Raw genomic sequence first — 20788 nt, 5'->3', positions numbered from 1 at the left:
CAAAATATTGTCTTTTCTTGCTCTGCCTCGTAAATGTTTCATGGAAACCGCATTGAGGAGAAAAATAAAATGAATGGGTGCTACTTTAGCGTGAGGTCTACCGCCATATGTGGCCTACCCAAGTGCAGCTGTGAGGTCTACCGCGTGACCCGCGTTCCTTCGGGACCCTCCTCGTGTAACATAGGAGGAGAATTCAAGCCTGTGTTACGTTGCCCTCTAAAGGGGTGTCAACTACACGGTCTGTTCGTACAGGAAATGAATTTTTCCATTATACGGACATGAACAACAAATTGCACTGCAACCTGAGCCTGTGTGAAATATTTCTCTTTGTATTAGATATACCAATGTCCACAGTAACGATCGACTCTCACAGGAAAATCTACCTGTACTATAACTGACTGGTTCAACATGTGCCGAGAGGCGTGTACAGCCATAGTTTCTTATCAATGATGAGGAAAGATGGTAGGAATAACGGATAACCCCATCCAAATTGATAAGGTAAGATTTGCTGGTCGACGGAAGTACAACCGAGGAAGGATGCTAAAAGGAGACAACACTCCTCTCTCCGAGGACAGTGACGCAGAGCAAGAAAACGACAGAAACCATGAGCGTAGTGATGGGCCTTGAGTTTTTGGTCTTAAACAAGGCTCAATTAAACTGTCGGGACTTTTGGGTGGAATGGCGTGACCGTAACACTCTAATCTCTATTATTGAAAGGGAGCGTGCATATGGTTCGGTGATTCGTTCAGATGAGTGGCCTGCTTACAGCACCCTAAATGCCATGGGGTACCAGCATTTTACAGTGAACCACCAGCAACATTTTGTGGATCCAGTGACAAGAGCACACATACAGGCAATTGAGCGATCGTGGTTGGACAGTGATTCTGAAGAGAATGCGAGGTGTTGGTCGTCATCTGTTCCAGTCTCATTTTGATAATTTTTGCTGGAAGGTGATGAAAAAAAATTCTAATGATCTATTTGTGTCATTCTTAGAAGATGTACGAAGTGTGTATCGCTAGAATAAATGCATGGAAATGTTATTATATGATAACATATGTTCATTTTTACCTTTCTTCCTTATCTGTTTAAGTCATTCCTAGGATATGTACAAATTAAGTATTTATCGCTAAAATAAATGTATGGAAATGAGGGAGGGATATTGCAGCGGTAGACCTATACTAACACTATAGTAGTAACGGGAGGTAGACCTCACGCTAAAGTAGCACCAATGAATATTGTCTTCCTCGTGTTCTACCTCGTAACGCATGTAAAGACAGTATTAATTCAAGAAAACTCTAAACCAAACATTGCCTTTCTCCTGTTCTACATCGTAAATATAGCATATAAAGACAGTATTAGGATAAAACTATACTAAATATTGACTTTTCCTGTTCTGCTTTGGTGATACTCAAGGAGGTTAGATTGAAGAAGGCGTTACATGCCTATCCCACAGTAAAGCCAGTGGGCGGAGCTTATTTGAGGCTGTGGGGAGAGCTAACGATCCCAACTTACACCCAAAACATTGGCCTCTTCTGTGTTAAGCAATGGGAAATTGCCACTTTCTTTTTCATTATTAGAGGAAAACTAAGAAAGAATTCTGATGGTTTGACGTATGTAAACCACATTATAGTTTCCTAAATATGTCCTGTAGACCTATTATTAGTGATGTATAGGAAATATCTACAAAATTGCAAGTACAGCAGGCCGTTTGCGGGAGAAATTGTGGTAAAAAGATTGCTTTTCGCGGTTATTACATGGCAAGAAACAAACAAGAGAAGTAAAATTTCAGTGATAGATGTTTTTTTTCAAATGCCCAGTCAAATGAAATCACATCTTTTTAAATAAAGCCTAGAGAGAGAGAGAGAGAGAGAGAGAGAGAGAGAGAGAGAGAGATTATTTGATGTGTTAAGTAATTGCTATACCAAGAAAAATCGACCTTCAGGTCAACTTTCATCTTATATACAGTTTATTTATCCTTGCTTGATGGTTGTTCCAAGCAGTAAGGAACCAGCATGGTTCACCTTACCTACTTTATACCTACTTATAAGTTATATAATTTTTATTACTAAGAATATAGGTACAAGATAAGTTGTACCTACTACCTATCTATGCAGTAGTATAATTATCATTCTGGTTGCATATATTCAAATAATAAGCCAGTTAATATGGTAACTGGCTAAGCTGATCCAGGCAACAGCGCAACCATCAGCACCCAACCACTCACCCTCCAGATTAGTTAATTTATTCCTTCAGTCTTTCGTGACGGCAGCAGGTGGTCGAGTCAGTAGCTATTGCTACATTCAATTAAGACTCTTACTTACACACCTATAGTAATAGTGTTGATTGTGGCAAGTGGCAACTGTTAACTTGGTGGAACTGGAACACCTGCTGCTCGCCCCTCAGTGACTGCCCCGCCCCACCCTTGACCACTCCCACTCTCAGTTTAAAACTCTGTATATAACTGTGCGGTGCTGCGCTGGCAGGACGTGAAGCACTGACAAGGAAGACAGAATAGTGAGAGTAACAAAAACAATGCCATGTTGGTAACCTCTCAGTAAGCAATGGTTAACTATTCATTCGCGGTTGAAGGCGGTGTGTATGTACTGACAAGAAGGCTGAGACGATAAAGTAAGTCCATCCGCTCCGGGACAATGTCCATCAGGAAATGTAAGTAATATTTTTGGTGTATAACTCATTATATATATTCCACAGTGGTGTCATATCTTAGCCTAACGTTGCCAGCCCCCAGGACGAAACACAACGAATGAACCATAACAGATCAGTAAACTATAAGGCAAGTAGTATGTTACAAAGTATATACCCTTACATCAGTTTTTATAATTAACTTAATACTTGACCGTCACAACTCATCCACATCCACTCCAGACCTGCCTTGCCAAACTCCAGGACAACATATCACTGAACTAACACCTGTTTGGGAATGTAGAAACCCAAAAATAAACGATTAGATGGTAAATAAACGAACGAACCACTGACCCGGTGATTATCTCTCGGCCATTAATTATCTCTTCCATCTTATTGTATGTCAGACACGTCATAAAGTTGAGCCGCTGGCCTAATCTTTCATGTTGGTTGTTGAGATATATCCGCTATTGCCTAATTTGTGTATGGTGAAGGGCTATAGATGCTAAGTGGGGAAGCATGGCCACCGAGTGACGTCATAATCCATTTTCCCGCGTGACGTCATTTGCTCCGCGTGACGTCATCAGCCGGCGCCATCTTGCTCTTCATCTCCCAGTCTGTTGAATTCTGGTATTATTTTCTATCGCCCTCAGTTTATTCATTTTGGCTCAAAAGTCACTTTTTATGGTTCCCAGACATATTTAGTTGTGTTTCAAGTTTCTTATACACTTCTGTTGGTGAAATACGTAGATTTTGAACCCTAAATAAGAGCCAAATATCCTCTCCAAATTTTCTATCTCTGAATGCTTATTTTTTTTATTACAGCTTGTAATGAAGTGTGAATGGTTTCAAAAGATAGTTTATGATTGATAAAATGTGTTTCGTTCCTGATAGGTGAGATGTGTCAATTTCAAGAGTGATTTATAGTGCTGTTAAAAAGTGTAAAAGTGATATAATATGGAGTATTTATTTTATTATCTCAGAGTGTTGCCAAGTTTTGATGTGTTGCAGAAGTAGTTCATATTTTTATAAAGTATTATCGATCGTATTGAATAAGATTAGTGGGCTTTAAAAAGTTTTTTTAAACATGTCGATGTTATAACAAATCTATTTAAAGTATTTTTAGAATATTTTTATAATTTCTTATCTCGGCAATAATTTTATATAATAAGAATTAGTTTTGTTTGGTGGCAAGTCAGAATTTATGTAGTATTCGTGTCCAGCTGCCTTTTTGAGAATCGTCATTTTCAAAACGGTTTACTTAACGTAAATATGTCATCCACGGGGGGTCGAACACCAGCTGGACCCAAATCCAGACCCAGACCTGTCCCCTCCCTTCCGCTCGATATATGTGTGTTCACTGTTTGATCTGCTGCAGTCTCTGACGAGACAGCCAGACGTTACCCTACGGAACGAGCTCAGAGCTCATTATTTCCGATCTTCGGATAGGCCTGAGACCAGGCACACACCACACACCGGGACAACAAGGTCACAACTCCTCGATGTACATCCCGTACCTACTCACTGCTAGGTGAACAGGGGCTACACGTCAAAGGAGACACACCCAAATATCTCCACCCGGCCGGGGAATCGAACCCCGGTCCTCTGGTTTGTGAAGCCAGCGCTCTAACCACTGAGCTACCGTGTGTGTGTGTGTGTGTGTGTGTGTTACTCTCTTACCTTGTATAGGTGTGTGTGTGTGTGTGTGTGTTACTCTCTTACCTTGTATAGGTGGTGTGTGTGTGTGTGTGTGTGTGTGTGTGTGTGTGTGTGTGTGTGTGTGTGTGTGTGTGTGTGTGTGTGTGTGTGTGTGTGTGTGTTACTCTTTCTTACGTTGTATAGGTGGTGTGTGTGTGTGTGTGTGTGTGTGTGTGTGTGTGTGTGTGTGTGTGTTTCTTACGTTGTATGTGTGTGTGTGTGTGTGTGTGTGTGTGTGTGTGTGTTACTGTTTCTTACGTTGTATAGGTGTGTGTGTGTGTGTGTGTGTGTGTGTGTGTGTGTGACTCTTTCTTACGTTGTATAGGTGGTGTGTGTGTGTGTATGTGTATGTGTGTGTGTGTGTGTGACTCTTTCTTACGTTGTATAGGTGGTGTGTGTGTGTGTGTGTGTGTGTGTGTGTGTGTGTGTGTGTGTGTGTGTGTGTGTGTGTGTGTGTGTGTGTGTGTACTCTTTCTTACGTTGTGTGTGGTGTGTGTGTGTGTGTGTGTGTGTGTGTGTGTGTGTGTGTGTGTGTGTGTGTTACTCTTTCTTACGTTGTATGTGTGTGTGTGTGTGTGTGTGTGTGTGTGTGTGTGTGTGTGTGTGTGTGTGTGACTCTTTCTTACGTTGTATAGGTGGTGTGTGTGTGTGTGTGTGTGTGTGTGTGTGTGTGACTCTTTCTTACATGTATGTGTGTGTGTGTATGTGTGTGTGTGTGTGTGTGTGTGTGTGTGTGTGTGTGTGTGTGTGTGTGTGTGTGTGTGTGTGTGTGTGTGTGTGTGTGTGTGTGTGTGTGTGTTACTCTTTCTTACGTTGTATAAGTGTGTGTGTGTGTGTGTGTGTGTGTGTGTGTGTGTGTGTGTGTGTGACTCTTTCTTACGTTGTATAGGTGTGTGTGTGTGTGTGTGTGTGTGTGTGTGTGTGTGTGTGTGTGTGTGTGTGTGTGTGTGTGTTTGTTTGTTTGTTTGTTTGTGTGTGTGTGTGTGTGTGTGTGTGTGTGTGTGTGTGTGTGTGTGTGTGTGTATTACTCTTTCTTACATTATATAGGTGGTGTGTGTGTGTGTGTGTGTCACGTCTTCACCTGTCTTTATTTATTTAGGGCATCAACGAGTGTGAAGGCAGCTGCCCCAATCATGTTGCAGATTGTTGTGATGTGCAAAGCCTGTGTTGTGAAATATTTTGGTATGTTATGTTATAAAGGAAAAGGAAAAAAAGAAAGAAAGGGGCAATTACGCCTCTATCACAGACAAAATGATGGCGGCAGTGTTGCCATGAGTGGTGTGTGTGTGTGTGTGTGTGTGTGTGTGTGTGTGTGTGTGTGTGTGTGTGTGTGTGTGTGTGTAATACTGTCCTGAATGTGCAGAGAGAGAGAGAGAGAGAGAGAGAGAGAGAGAGAGAGAGAGAGAGAGAGAGAGAGAGAGAGAGAGTATTTGAGATATTCTAAGTAATTGTTATACCAAAAAAAATCAATCTTCAGGCCAACTTTCACCTGATATACAGTTTATTTATCCTTCATTTAAATGCACATGTATATGTACATGTTTACGTCTACATGCACATGTATATTTAGATGTGTACATCACCTTGTTCAGTCATAAGTTTGCCCCAAAGACAGCTTCCCCACCTCTCACTCAAGTCCACCAAAGCTGGAAAACACTGTATTATCTAATTTGTAAATATGATTTACCATTTAAATCTTCGTGGCACGGTATGCCACGACTATTACGAGTCTTTTACAGTCACATATTATGGTAGGCAGCTTCGAAACATGGACATAAGACGGAAAATAAGGAGCGTAAATCAGGCGTTCCCATGTGTTTTCAATGGGCGGCTGGTAATGGTTTTTTTTTTTAGGTGTAAGGGGGGGATAGGGGCAGCAGCGGACCAATAGCGCGCTGGCTTCACTTTTGTGAAGTCATGCTGCCTTCTCTAATTCACCCCCCACCCACCATGGTGATCCGGCATAAAAGACAGTATTGATGGGGAAACTAAACTACTTAAATATTGTCTTCATCACTGTTTCCCTTTGTCTTCCTTCTTCCCCTTCTCCTCCTACATTTCTCCTTTTCCTTTTATATATCCTCCTCCTGCTCCTGTCTACACTGCAAACCACGCAATAACAACGATAATAATAGAAGCAAGCACTGACAGGCAAGACCCAACTCAATCCTTCCCATCACCTCATGACACACACACACACACAGACAACAAATTATCAAATAGCCAATTTGGTTTTAGAAAAGGTCGGTCATGTGTAACAAATTTATTGAGTTTCTACTCTAGAATAGTTGATAAAGTACAAGAGAGAGAGGGATGGATTGACTGTATTTATTTAGATTTAAAAAAGGCGTCTGATAAAGTGCCACATGAAAGATTACTATGGAAGTTAGAGGAGAAGGGTGGCTTAAAAGGAAGCACATTGAGATGGATGAAAAATTACTTGAGGGGGAGAGAAATAAGGACAATAGTTAAAGATATGAAGTCCAAGTGGAGAGAACAGTAGACAGCAGAGTGCCACAGGGGTCAGTATTGGCGCCAATACTTTTTCTCGTATATGTAAACGACATGCCAGAGTGAGTGAACAGGTACATAAATCTGTTTGCGGACGATGCGAAACTGTGCAGAGTCATTAAACAAAAGGAGGATTGTGAAATACTACAGGAAGACTTAAACAAGTTCTGGAAATGGAGTAAAAAATGGGAGATGGAATTCAATGTGGACAAAAGCCATGTCATGGAAATGGGAAAAAGTGAAAGACGACCAGTGGAAATCTATAAGATGGGAGATGGAGTAGAACTAGAAAAAGTAAAAAAGGAAAAGGACTTGGGAGTGACAATGGAAGAAAACAATCAACCGGTAAGCCATATTGATAGAATTTTCAGAGAGACGTATAATTTGCTAAGGAATATTGGATTAGCATTTCACTATATGGACAAAGAAATGATGAAGAAATTGATAAGTACTAAAATAAGACCTAGATTGGAATATGCAGGAGTTGTGTGGAACCCCCCATAAAAAGAAGCACATAAGGAAATTGGAGAGACTACAAAAAATGGCTACAAAAATGGTTCCAGAATTTAAAGGGATGACATATGAGGAGAGACTAAAAGCTATGGATCTACCAACCCTGGAACAGAGAAGAGAGAGAGGGGATCTTATACAAGTTTATAAATTGATTAACGGAATGGATCAAGTGAATAATGAGATACTAATCCTGAGAGAAGAATGACATTAGAAGCACAAGATCGCATAGTAAGAAACTGAGGAAAGGAAGATGTCTGAGAGATGTTAAAAAATATAGTTTCCCGCAAAGATGTGTTGAGACTTGGAACAGTTTGAGTGAGGAAGTGGTGTCAGGAACGAGTGTGCATAGTTTTAAAGAGAAATTGGATAAGTGTAGATATGGAGACGGGGCCACATGAGCATAAAGCCCAGGCCCTGTAAAACTACAACTAGGTAAATACAACTAGGTAAATACACACACACACACATGGTTAACTCATCCCTATTGGGCCTTTATAATTAAAAATACTCCTCGATAATTGCAATTAATGTTCTTTTGTGATGGTGAATTCATTGCTCTCTGAATGCTAGTTGTGTCTTATTCAACCCTGGAGTGTGCAAGGATGTTCTCAATAGCCAGTTCCACGTTAATTGGTTAATTTGGTTTCCTCATGACGCCTCGATCACTAGCTACCTTCTGTGGTCCAAATCTCTCACGAGTTATATTCTCCCATTGCTATGATATCTTAATTTTCGCTATTTGGCTTGCTTTTGTGTTTTCCAATTTGTTCTTGTATTCTTCCTCCCTCCAAGAGTTGGTTTTCGGAGTAACATATAGGTCACTATAATACGTCGGTATCTTCACAGGGTTCTTTTCAACTCTAGATAACTTCAAATGCTCGTATATTCTTCTGCCATCCCTGCCTTCATCATGTACCTATGTAGACTTCAGTCTGCAGATCTTTCATCGTTTCCTGTTTCACATTAAAGACGAACATATGCAGGTACGTACACATGCATGTTGATAACGGAAAAATAAACTGTATCAGCCATCAGGTGAAAGATCGATGGTGTAATGTTGATTATTGTTGGTACAGTATTACTTAATACGGATTAATCTCTCTCTCTCTCTCTCTCTCTCTCTCTCTCATACGGTAAGAATGGTTTTTCAACCTTACTTTGCATTCTCTCTTTCTCTCTCTCTCTCTCTCTCTCTCTCTCTCTCTCTCTCTCTGCTGAAGGGAATTTTGACTTGGGTACACCGCAGGGGGGTGTACTCAGCCCCATGCTTTTCAATATACTTATGGATAAAATTGCCAGATATCCTTTTCCCCAGGACACAGAGGTAATTGTCTATGCTGACGATATCTTGCTACAGTGTAATGCTCCTTGGACCCTTACCTCGGCCTTAAGCCATCTTGAGTCCCTGTGTACTGACATGGGCCTTGTCATCAATGAAACTAAAACTAAATTTCAAACAACTCCCAGAGTTTGCAGACCACCAAGCATAAATTCCATAAAAATCAGTCGTGTGCAGTGCTATAAATACTTGGGAGCTCAACTCGGTTTTACTAAGGATTCTCACTGTAGTACCTATGTTCGCAATCAATGTTTGTTACGGCTTGCTCCTCTACGAGTGCTAGCTCACAGGGGCTATGGTGTGGGTATCCTAGTGCTTAGGATGTTCTACATTTCTGTTATCAGGGCTTTAATAGACTATGCTGCTCCAGTCTTGTTTCGGTATAGTCCAACACAGCTGAAACCCCCTTGAGTACATTCAGAATGAGAGCATGAGAGTAATCTTAGGCTGCCCCAAGACTGCAAAGCTTGAAGTTCTCCGAGCAGAATTGAACCTCCCCACCATTGTTTGTCGAATACAGGAAATCACCTGCCGTGCACTGTGTCGGATGGCATGTAATGGTGCCAGCCAACCCTTGCGTTCCCTTGCCCACCTTCATGCTAACCCCAGGGCCCCTGCTAACTCTTACTTGAGACAGCTTTTATCATCACTAACCAAATTTGATGTCCTTAACTCCTACCTCAATGTTGTTACCACCTCTGGTTCCCCCTCTTGGAGACCTCACAAAGTCAGTGTAGATATAGAAAAACTTGCTGCTCCTAAATATAACTGGTTCCCACATGAACTTAAAGACCTTTTTATGCATAAATTGTCTAATTACTCAAGGGTGCAGGCTGTACATGTTTACTGTGATGGTTCAGTGGATGGCAGCAAATCTGGATGTGGCCTGTTCATCCGCAACTACACCTCTCCCTCTGAATACACTGACACTGAGGTGTCCAAGAGGTTTCCTGACAACCTGTCATCTACAAGGGCAGAACTATATGCCATGCTAGAAGGTTTACAAATTGTCCTTCCTTCGGGGAAAGATGTTTACTTTTTTGTTGATAGTCAGGGTGCCTTATATTCATTGTTGTCTCCTTCCCCTGCTGATTGTGATCTCATCAACAAATGTCTTGGTGTCATTGATCTCTTGGAGAGAGATAATCTCAGAGTACGTTTCATCTGGGTGCCTTCTCATGTTGGCATTTCCCATAATGAAAAAGCTGATGTTCTTGCCCGTCACTCCCTTACTGAGGACATTGCTGACTGTCCTGTTGAACACACTTATAATAACATCAAGGGTCAGCTTAAACGTCATGTTTGCAGCACCATTGCTCATAACCTTGACACTTGTTATGGGAAAGGCAGTCCCAGTTCAGTCCATTATGTACTTGTCTCCCACACCAGCAGTGTCACCTATGGCAGGAAGAGTGCCGCCCATGACCTTGTTGCTATGCGTCTCAGGCTGGGTTACAGGTACTATTGGGAGGTCAGTGGGGCTGCTGTTGTGCCCTGTAAGCTGTGTCACAGTCCTGCAGGGCACACACACTTGCCCACTATGTCATGGAGTGTCCCTTGCTGGTGCATTTCCGCCCACAGGGGAACTGGGACCTGCCACCAATGATAAGCTGGTTCTTCAACAATGACATTATCCCTGCCATCCTCAAGGATTTCCCACTTTTTGCTCCACTTTTGTAAATAATGTAAATATACTTAAGGTTATTTATTTTTGTACTGCAATGCATTAGTTTTCTATGAACATTTGTTTGGGGAATGGGTGGCAGGCTCCTCCAATCTCCTTTGTACTTTTTTTTTTCAACAATAAACTTATCAAATCTCTCTCTCTCTCTCTCTCTGGAGTTGTAGATTCTTTATAACGGTGCTCAATCTTGAATATATTCTGCGTGTTTTTTTCTTTCTATTTTCCTTTCTTTTTGTCTTATTGACTAAAAATGTATATTTTTCTTATTCTTTTTTATTTTTTATTTATTTTTTTTTTAGTTTCTACAGTATATTTCCTTTCTGACAATTATTCTCTAACAATGTCTTTTTCGGTGCCTTGCCTAATATTTACATTATTATATATTCTTTTGCTTTAGGTTTATAGATGACAGTTCTGTATAGTTTGGTGATTTATATAAGGGAATATAAAACATATCACTGCAACCTCTAATACTGCAGACCTGACATTATATATTATTAGGATAATGAATGGGGAAAGTAGCCTTTCCGGAACGATATTGTAACTTTTGCTGAGATATTTAGTATAGGATATTTTGGTGGACATTATTGAGGTAATGTCGTGGGCTGACATGACCCCGTGAGGGGCGAGACAGTCAATGCGATGGAATGCGTCTCGGCGAGGCGAGGCTGCCTGGCCCTGGTGGAGCTGAGGCTGCCAGTGGCGACAAGATGGCAGGGGGGGCGTGGGTGTGCAGATGAGATTCCACTTATTTTCCTCGATTTCCGCGTACCACTGCCATCCAATGGCCGTGTCCCGCGGTGATTCCAAGCCGAGGGGCCATCCCGAGGAAAGATGATGAAAAAAGTGAATTTGTCTCAGTTGTTGAGCCGTTCTCCGCGCCATGGAGGGAGGAGGGCGAGCAGTGCCAATGGCGAGGTGTTTGAGGTGCTGGTGGGCTGCTCCTCCTCCTCCACCTCGCCCCCCGCACACACTGCTTCTGCCAACAACAACCCGGACAAGGCAGGCAAAAAGAAGTCCAAGTCTGGCATCCTGCAGACCCTCAAGAAGAAGCTGAGCGGGAAGCTTGACGCGTGCCAGGGGTCCCGCTGCAGCTCGCCCAAGAAGAGTAAAAGCTTCGAGGGTCTCTCAAACAGTTTTGGGGACTCCTTCTCTCAGTCCATCAGCGAAGAGTCCTCCAGCGATGGCCTGAACACGTCCGGGGGACAGACGCACAAGAGGCAGCACAACAAGCGTGCCATCCGCCCCATGCACACACCAGTCACCAGGCAGATCTCCTCCTCCAGAGTGTTGTCTGAGGGCGAGGCCACCGTCAGGCCCCTGCACCACAGCCAGCTAGACGCTGGGCGAGGACACAGCCAGGATGCTGGGCGGGGACACCAGCAGCTGGACAGTGTGAAGGGCACAGGGGGTCAGGGAACAGAGCAAATGGTGCCAGTGCGAGACCAGCCTATCTCTTCCCTCTCTCTGTTTGGAAAGACGGCTAACCACATATCAGAGACCACTGAGGTGGCGGCCTTGCCAGACACTTACGATGGTGGCACCACGGACACCACAGACTCATTGCCGCAGGTTTTGGTGGAGACGGTCGGTGGCACTGTGGACTCACAGGTGGGCAGTGAAGGGCTGGAGCGCAGTGCCATGTCGGAGACGTCCTCCCCGCTGCCCTACGGGGAGCTGTGGGGCCCTCACGACGACAACCTGGATGCCAGCAAGCGCAGTCTTGCCGAGGAACTTTTCCGACTGGCCAGGTTTGGGTGGTACTGGGGCCCCATTACTCGGGCAGAGGCCGAGGAGAAGCTCGTTGACCAGCCTGATGGGGCCTTCCTGGTGCGGGACTCCTCGGACGACAAGTACCTCTTCAGCCTCAGCTTCAGGTCGTACAACAAGACGCTGCACACCAGAATTGAACACAGCAACGGTACGTTTCTGCATTCACATGTGTATGTAACACTGATGACTTAGGAGGCAGTGTCCATATTAATTTGTAGTTAAGGTATGGTGAAACGTTTGCTGTGAAGGGAAATTACATTTCAGCTTATCCCGTCATGATTAGTTACGTAGTAAAGTAAACTATGAATGTATTTGTATTTTGGGTAATGGTCCAGTATAACAATGCCTCCTTGTTTTTTTTTTTTTTTATTATTTTCTTTCAGATCTTCACAAAACCCATTGTTTGCATATCAAAGAATGCTATAAAGTTGTGTTTGGTCATTGTTTGATGAAAGCTAGTATTTTCCAGGGAGTAAATTATCAGAATCAAGACAAAATTAGGTATTTTCTAGAGCAATTGATGAGGATCACCAAAAACAGTAATTATGTCACCAGAATCACTTAAAACACCCCCACAAAGCTCAAACAAAAAATGTAGCTATGAAAAATTTCATGCCATGTTGTAAAGTAGATCACTACTGTGCCTTAAATATCCTAACCTAACCTAACCTCTAACATAAACAGTGTAACCAAAAAAACCTGTATTCCTGCATGCCCTGCTTGGGGGTTGATACAAAAACTTGCATGGGAGGAATCCTGAATCACCTTTAGCATCAAGAGGGTTAGTGGCATTTTTCTGCCACTTATACTATTATATGATATGTGAGCATACACCAGGTACCCTGGATCTCATTAGCTGTAGTAAAAAGTGAAAATTATATTGACCAGATGGAAGTTTTGGGGCTACTGGAAAAAAGTGTGTCATGGTGTTATGAAATTTAGGTAGTTACATGTACCAGTCTCAGCCAACACAGGAAATACAAGAAGAGATTAAACTTTTCAAGGTGACTACCAAAACTTCAAAAATGATCTCAGTCTGATAAGCTGGAGAGCAGAGATGTAAAGAAGTGCAAGGAAAGGACATCAGTGAGATGAATGGATTTATTGAAGGAATGTAAAGATTTATACCTAAGAACAGAGACATGCCAAGAAGAAATGAAAAACAGCCATGGTTTGAAGGAAGCACAAAGAGGACAGTATGAAACAAGCACTTTGCCTGAAAGGAATTTTTGGAAAACAATTGCCAGTTAAGATACAGGAAGTATATTAAAGAGAGGAACAAGTGCACAAAGGAAATAAAGCAAACCAGAAAAAAAACATGAACTATAGCTATTTGTAGAAATAAAACTAACCCCAAAGCAGCCTATACGTAGGTCTGTAAACAGTAACAAAAACACAAAGGAACATGTGAGTATACTAATGACCAGAGAAGGAACTCAGACAAGTACACAAGCAACCACAAATGTTTCGTATAAGTCTTCAAATCTGTATTCATAGAGGAAAATGATGGCATTGAACTTATTGCCTATGACTTCTACCAGCAAAATTATGAAGATATCCAGGGCCATTTACCTATCATGCAGGAAATTGCGTGGAGGTACAAACAAATATTCAAGTGCAACAGGACACTGTCAAACACAAGATTTCAATCGTTAAATGAATTTAAAGCCCCAAGGGCTATATTCTACAAACAGTCATTGCTGATGATGTGGTCAGGGTGAGACAAAATGGCTCATTTTAGACATAAGTCCATCTATGACAGGCTCTAACCATGTGACGTTGTCATAAGTGCTAATACAGGGTTCACCTTATTATAGTGCTGCCAATGACTGTCTTAACTCTTATCAACATCGTGGCAACATAGCTGTATATACCATAACACAATCTCCAACAATTTTTATTACTAATTTAATGATAAATAGCATTCATAACAAACAATGTTCTTCTTTGATGCAATCATCTATTATTATAAGTAACTGCAGGGAGCAGTACAATCAGTTTTGCACAAACTCAAACAAACCTTGCCCTACACGGCCTGCATGTTGGGCATAATCTTCTCCTATTTATCAAATTTCTTTTGTTTGGATATACCTTCTAACTATTCCTAAAAGTAGTAATATGATGTCACAAACATTTAAACTAAAGAAAATTATGTCAAGCACCTATTACATTTTATATATTTAAAGTGGACAAATTGTGAGCCTTAAGACGGCGAATGGAGTGACGGTTAGGAATTCTGTGACACCTGACAATAACTATGTAGACTACAGCTCCAGGCCCTGACAACACACATTCAAAAACCCTTAAGGAACTGGCAGAAGAGCCATTGCTGGAACACATTTGATGTCACTTTTATTTCCTGATGTAGCATGCAAGTGTATTCCTTGAGTGTTCACTCTTCACTTCCAGTCACACATACAAAGAATCTTTGACCAATTTCATGATGAGTGTTTTCTTTGTTGACAGGATGGTTCAGCTTCTACCCACACCCTGAGCATGAGGACCACACCAGCCTGGTGGGACTCATTGACCACTGTATGAGTCATTCTGAGTCAGGAGTATTCTGCTTCTCCCGGGCAAGGGTACCGGGCTCCCCGTCCTTCCCTGTGAGGCTCACCAAGCCTGTCTCTAGATTTACTCAGGTGGGTCGTGTTGGACGGGCATAACAAGCTATAGAAGCAGTGTGTTGAGGGACATTGGCAGCTTTAGACATTGATGAGGATCATACAATACAGTGAAACCTTTGTTTCTAACTTTAATTTGTTCTTGAAGAATATTCATGAACCGAAATGTTTGCAGACCAAAACCATTTTCCCTGTAGGAATCAGTGTAAAAATAGATTAATTCATTCTTGGGTCCCAGGGCTGTGCTTGAGAGAGTGACCCAGCATGCACCCCTCACTTCCTGCAGCAAGTATCCTATATCAAACACTTTTGTGAACCTCTCAGCTGGAATAATAGAGTATCGTCGTTGTTATAGTGACAGTGTCTAACTGACAGCAAGATGACATGTGCTGATCTTCCTGACAGTGTTTTTCATGCATCACTAGCCATCCTGGCTGACAAGCTCCTTGCAAGAGATGATGGAAATGAAGTTACAATGGTTGTGGTGGCACAGGGACATGAAACTGCAATCATAAAACTTGTAAATGTTTGTTTGGGCTGCCATATTTGCTAATAATGTCACGACAGCTGATCACAGCACCGAGGCATCTCACCTATTCAAAGCTAGCGGTGAGGGCCGTTAAAGTGGTGACTCGGGCTGGTGCACAGGTATGTGTGACAGCAACACAGGTGACACAGCATGTGGCGCTCACTGCATAGCGTTTTGTCAATGGCAAGACTTTGAGGGGAATGCTATATGTTGTATAATGTATGCGTCATTTTCAAAATACATTCATACTTTTTGTTTGGGAATATCTTCTTAAAACTTGAAATATACAGCAACCCCGGCTTAATGAACGGGTTACGTTCCTAAAAAAACGTTCGTTGCATGAATTTTCATTAAGCGAACCAAGTATAACAAGTTTGACCCCTGACTTCAACTTCCATTGAGAGTAAACAAAGCGAGAGTGCATTGTAGTACAGTAAAAGGTTTAATGAAAGTAAAAATTATGAAGTTAAATATTTAAGCAGTTTAATTTAAGACTAAGTCATTATAATGTACACTAATATATATATATATATATATATATATATATATATATATATATATATATATATATATATATATATATATATATATATACGTAACTATAATCTATAATGTGATGATCTTAAATTTATGAAGGGAGGGAGAGTGGAGCGGGAAAGACGCTAGCCGGCAACGTGTGTAATGTAAACAATGGGCGCATCATTGTACTGCATACAGAACTCATGTACATTTCCACAAGGCTTTCCATTTTATCCATTGCAGAGTTACGAGTTTGGGTGGTTCTTTTAGCTTGCAAGGAAGATACGGTCTCATCAGCCTTCTTAATAGAGTCTGCTGTCTTGAAAATAGTAGAGACACTAGATAGAATCAAGCCATGGTGGCGAGCATTGCTATTAGTTTTCTCGCCTCGTGTCTGTGTATAATATTCCTAGTCTTCTTAGCAACGCTAGGAGACATTGTAGGGCTGGTTGCAGGCGTTTTGGTGGCATGTTGAGTGAGGGAAGATGAGCTGTTGCTGGACGCTGTTATTATTTTGAACTAATGAGAGCGGGGAAGGGTAGGAGGAGTGAGTGGTGTGCGTTTTGTCCATGAGAGGCGCTGGTGTATTTAAAAGCCTGTTGGCTTGCGTGATACAGCAGGGCTTTCAAACTTGGAAAATATTACCTGGATAAAATTTCGTTAAAGCAAGTTTGGTGTTCGTTATACGAGCAGATGGTAGTAAAAGGAAACTTTCGTTGTAGCAAAATTTCATTGTGTGAACGTTTGTTAATCAGGGGTTGCCTATATATTTAAACACGGAAAAATCTATGTACATGTATCTTGATTTTAGCAAGAAGGTTCTAAAGTGAATCCTACGGAATCTTGTGACACCTGAGACTTGTCACACCAGTAAAGCATCTTGGAAATAATACTGGTCTTCAAACAAAGAAAAACAAAAAATAAAAACTTCATCACAAATTTATAAAAGAACAACAGTAGAAAAAAGAAGAAAAGTGAAAGGAGACTGGTATACCATTACAGTAAGGCAACACCACAACACAACAAAATTTTTTTTCATTTTAATGATGTTATGGCGTATAGCGCCTGTAGGTATGAAGAGTATGGGAAGTGCTGTCCAGCTTCCATCCAGGCAATTTTATTCATAGTGGCACCCATATTAGGGCCCATATCACCACCCAAGCGCATCTTTGGCGTAAGACAGTTACACCACCTAGAACCTGAGTATCATGGTGACATGTAGGTAACTTTAAACCACTCGACAAAGGACAAAGTTTCAAACCTACTCTTGGATGTCTACCCCATCCCAACGCTCACCACCTTATCCACTACACCACCAACTTGTCCTAAAAGGGGGGAGTTTGGCAGTTGGAAGTTCCACTGTGCAGTATAAAAATAGAGATACAGTAGTTAGAGGCAGGTCATTCATCATTTCATCTCAGGGGTCATTGAATAATATGACATTAAAAAGAATGTTGGTGATGGCTGATGCTGCATGCCTCCCAATGCCTGTGGCTTTACTGGCCAGAACTTTTTACTTTCACCGTTGTTCTGTTCATTTTGTTACCTAATGCAGTTTACCAAGATCTCTGAACTGGTAAACTCTGAAGTTTTTTTTTCCTTTTCTTGTATTTCCTTCTGTTTGTGATTTGAACTGTTTCAAAAAGATGAGTATAACACCTAAGAAAACTGGCCTTTACTTTTATTTTGCTTTAAGAAGTGGCATTATGAGCAGCCTTTTTAAACAAGCATGTGTCAGACTCTACAACTTAGTATTTATTTTCTTTCTTTGCAAAGGTTGGAGTGTTGTATATTACATATCTGTATGCTTGTTTATTCTAATTTCAGTACACAAAATGTCTTTCCAGGTGCGATCCCTACAGTACCTCTGCCGATTTGTGATTCGCCAGTACACAAGAGTTGACCACATTCAGGCTCTGCCACTTCCCAGCCGCATCAAGGGTTACCTGGAGGAGGGGCACTATTGACCGTGATCCTGCAGAAAGGCCGTTATGCAAAGCTGGACTCGTGGACAGTTCACCAGAGACCCTTCAGGAGCAATCTGTTCATTGTTTGTATATTTTTGACTCACCAGGTGCAAAAGTGCATTAATCAGTTAGTGTGTTGCCTGCAAGTGAAGGTGGAATTGCATCCTGCAACAAACTGTGCCCTTCCATCATAGCAGGCTGCTGTTTTACTGTCCTGAAAGCCTGCTGGTGTGTGTGGTAAGATACTTCCTCTGTGGGGAAGCAACAACACCCAAAATTTTATGTACTCCTATTCCTTTCCCCACCTATCCTACCCTCCTTTTCCCTGCCAAGCTGGCTGTCAAACCAAATACTTCACATTTAGCTGCCTTGCCAAAGGAGTGTCTCAATTGGTGCAATTTATAAGGCAATGCTGTGGTCAGGTTGCTGGGCATTGACATTTAAACTTTATACTGTGATTATTTTGCAGTAGGTGAACTGGTCTGTTCTATGAAATGCAGCTGTTCATTATAACTTTTAATTTATATTTTTTACAATGTTTCTGCTTCTTCATTCCTTATCGTAAACTATTATACAGTTATAAACACCTTTCATATGAGATGCAGTCTGTATATGAGCTGGAAGTTGTTCGATGTGATGCAGTTGAGTAACCAAGCACTGTAATGTGGGAATTTGTGCAGACAAAACTGTGCCATGTGAACCTTCTATCTTACTTACTGCAAGGCAACAGCCATCTCGAGACCACACTGACCTACACTGTACTACTTAGTTTATCTTTTTTTTTTTTTTTTTTTTTTTTTTTCTTTTTTCTTGTTATTCTATCAATTAAAGTCAACTTAATATCATTTGATTTGCTGTGAAGAGAAGCTTTGTGACAAAGTCATGAAGAAAAGAATATTTAATTGATACTGTAAAATTAAGTTTACCCCACAAGAATGCTTTTGTGTTTGAAAAAGATGAGTTTGTGGTGCACTGTTGTCTAAGGAATTATAAGTCAAACTTGGGGTCTTCGTGTTCAGTGGAATACACAAGAGAGGCTATTTCATTCCCCAAAGAGAATTTTTGTTCGTGTGTGTGTGTGTGTGTGTGTGTGTGCGTGTGTGTGTGTGTGTTTGTGTATTTACTTAGTTGTATTTACCTAGTTGTAGTTTTACAGGGCCTGGGCTTTATGCTCGTGTGGTCCCGTCTCCATATCTACACTTATCCAATTTTTCTTTAAAACTATGTACACTCTTTGCTGATACCACTTCCTCACTCAAACTGTTCCAAGTCTCAACACATCTTTATGGAAAGTAAATTTTTAACATCTCTCAGACATCATCCCTTCCTTAGTTTCTTACTATGCGATCTTGTGCTTCTAAAGTCATATTCTTCTCTCAGGATCAGTTTCTCATTATCCACTTCATCCATTCCGTTAATCAATTTATAAACTTGTATCAGATCCCCTCTCTCTCTTCTCTGCTCCAAGGTTGGTAGATCCATTGCCTTTAGTCTCTCCTCATGTGTGTGTGTGTGTGTGTGTGTGTGTGTGTGTGTGTGTGTGTGTTAGTCTGTCTTGTGTCTGTCTGTCTGTCTGTCTGAGTGCCTGTCTGCAGTTCTCCAGTGTTGTGTTAAAGTTATAGAAACTTGACAGTTATTTTTTGTCTTAGCATTAAAAAGGATGATAGCATTCTGAAAGAAAATTGTAGGACTTCAATAGAAAGCTTTGTTCACATTTTGTCTAATGCATTTTTATTTATATATTTTCTCATTATTTATTTATTTGATTTGATTTCTTGTTTATTTATTTTCTTAAAGATTTGCTTCACTGACTCTTGTTTAGTTTGTAAGCATGAATAACTCTTTTTCGTGCTTTAAATCACTTCAGAAGAGTTGTAGGTAATTTCTTCTATCCAGAACATGTTCAACAATTAATAGCATGAGGTGACATGACAGATCCATCATATCTATAACTCAGAACTCTCTTGATAGTTTTCCTCTCTTTTTTGGGGAAGAAAAACACTTCTCAAAGGAGTATCATTAATTGCTCTCTCAAGTTCAGTAATTTTTCTATCATTTAAGGAAAAACATATGTAAATTATCACTCATCTGTAGAGTGACCAACAGCCACAGCTCAGGATGTGCAGTGGCAGGCTTGAAACTGCAACAAGAGGATGGATGGCTGTGGAGGTCAGTCACAGAGGTGGATGATTGACTGTGCTGGTGGTCTTACAGTAGGAAAGTAACTGTTAGAAGCTGGAGAGTTTGTTGTGGGACATTAAAAGGTATCAGTTTGAATGACTGATAAAGAAATTGTTTCTCTGCAATCTTAGAGAAGCACCAGCCATGTGTAAATAATCCTTGTTCGTCCTGATTCTCACCCATGCTTTTAGTTTTGTCATAGAGATACACTGTGTAATCTGTTAAGTTTGATAGATTTATACAACTTGTTTCTAATGCTTGTTCATGACATTGGTTAACAGCTGGATAGATTATATAACTGTTTCTTAAGAGTCAAGAATTTATTAGATGCATTAATACATTGGAAGAAATGAATACCAAAGGGCCAGAATTGAGAATAATGAATTTACTTCATCAAAAGTGTTCCAAAGTTGAAGTAATTGATCCCATTGTCTTGAGAAAGGTGAGATAACAATGTAGTAATGGAATGGTAGTGTGTGAGTGATGTGCTATTACAGTGGAGTGGTGTCTAGTGAATCATTTGCCTGGAAGTGAAAATATCTAAGCAGATAATTGTTTTCTAAAGTTTTTGGTGCAGATATCTAGCATTTTTCTCATAGAAATGTATTCTAATTTCAGTTGTTCGGTATACATTTGAAGCATCATTGGTCCTAAACATTGAGGTCTAGCTCCATACAAGTACCTCAGGAATGTTGGGCAGTAAATTAGCCTTGTGTTTTTCCGTGTCACATTTTGGTTTCATTCTAGAAGACACCATGTGTGTATGATCCACATGCATTAAGATGCCATCAGTCATATATATTTACA

At 41.0% G+C, this 20788-nt stretch overlaps 1 protein-coding gene across 1 annotated transcript; it reads left to right on the top strand.

The window, feature by feature from the left end:
* The first annotated feature begins 10945 nt into the window (after positions 1 to 10945).
* LOC123507757 lies at positions 10946 to 18337 on the top strand. The gene is made up of 3 exons (XM_045260932.1): positions 10946 to 12309; positions 14628 to 14803; positions 17681 to 18337. Exons 1-3 carry the CDS (start codon positions 11223 to 11225, stop codon positions 17798 to 17800), a joined length of 1383 nt encoding a protein of 460 aa, XP_045116867.1. The 5' UTR covers positions 10946 to 11222; the 3' UTR covers positions 17801 to 18337.
* Positions 18338 to 20788: the final 2451 nt, after the last annotated feature.

Source organism: Portunus trituberculatus, chromosome 23 (genome assembly GCF_017591435.1).
Source record: "Portunus trituberculatus isolate SZX2019 chromosome 23, ASM1759143v1, whole genome shotgun sequence".
Classification (NCBI taxonomy): Eukaryota; Metazoa; Arthropoda; class Malacostraca; order Decapoda; family Portunidae; genus Portunus; species Portunus trituberculatus.
This window is presented reverse-complemented; position numbering and strand designations above follow the sequence as displayed.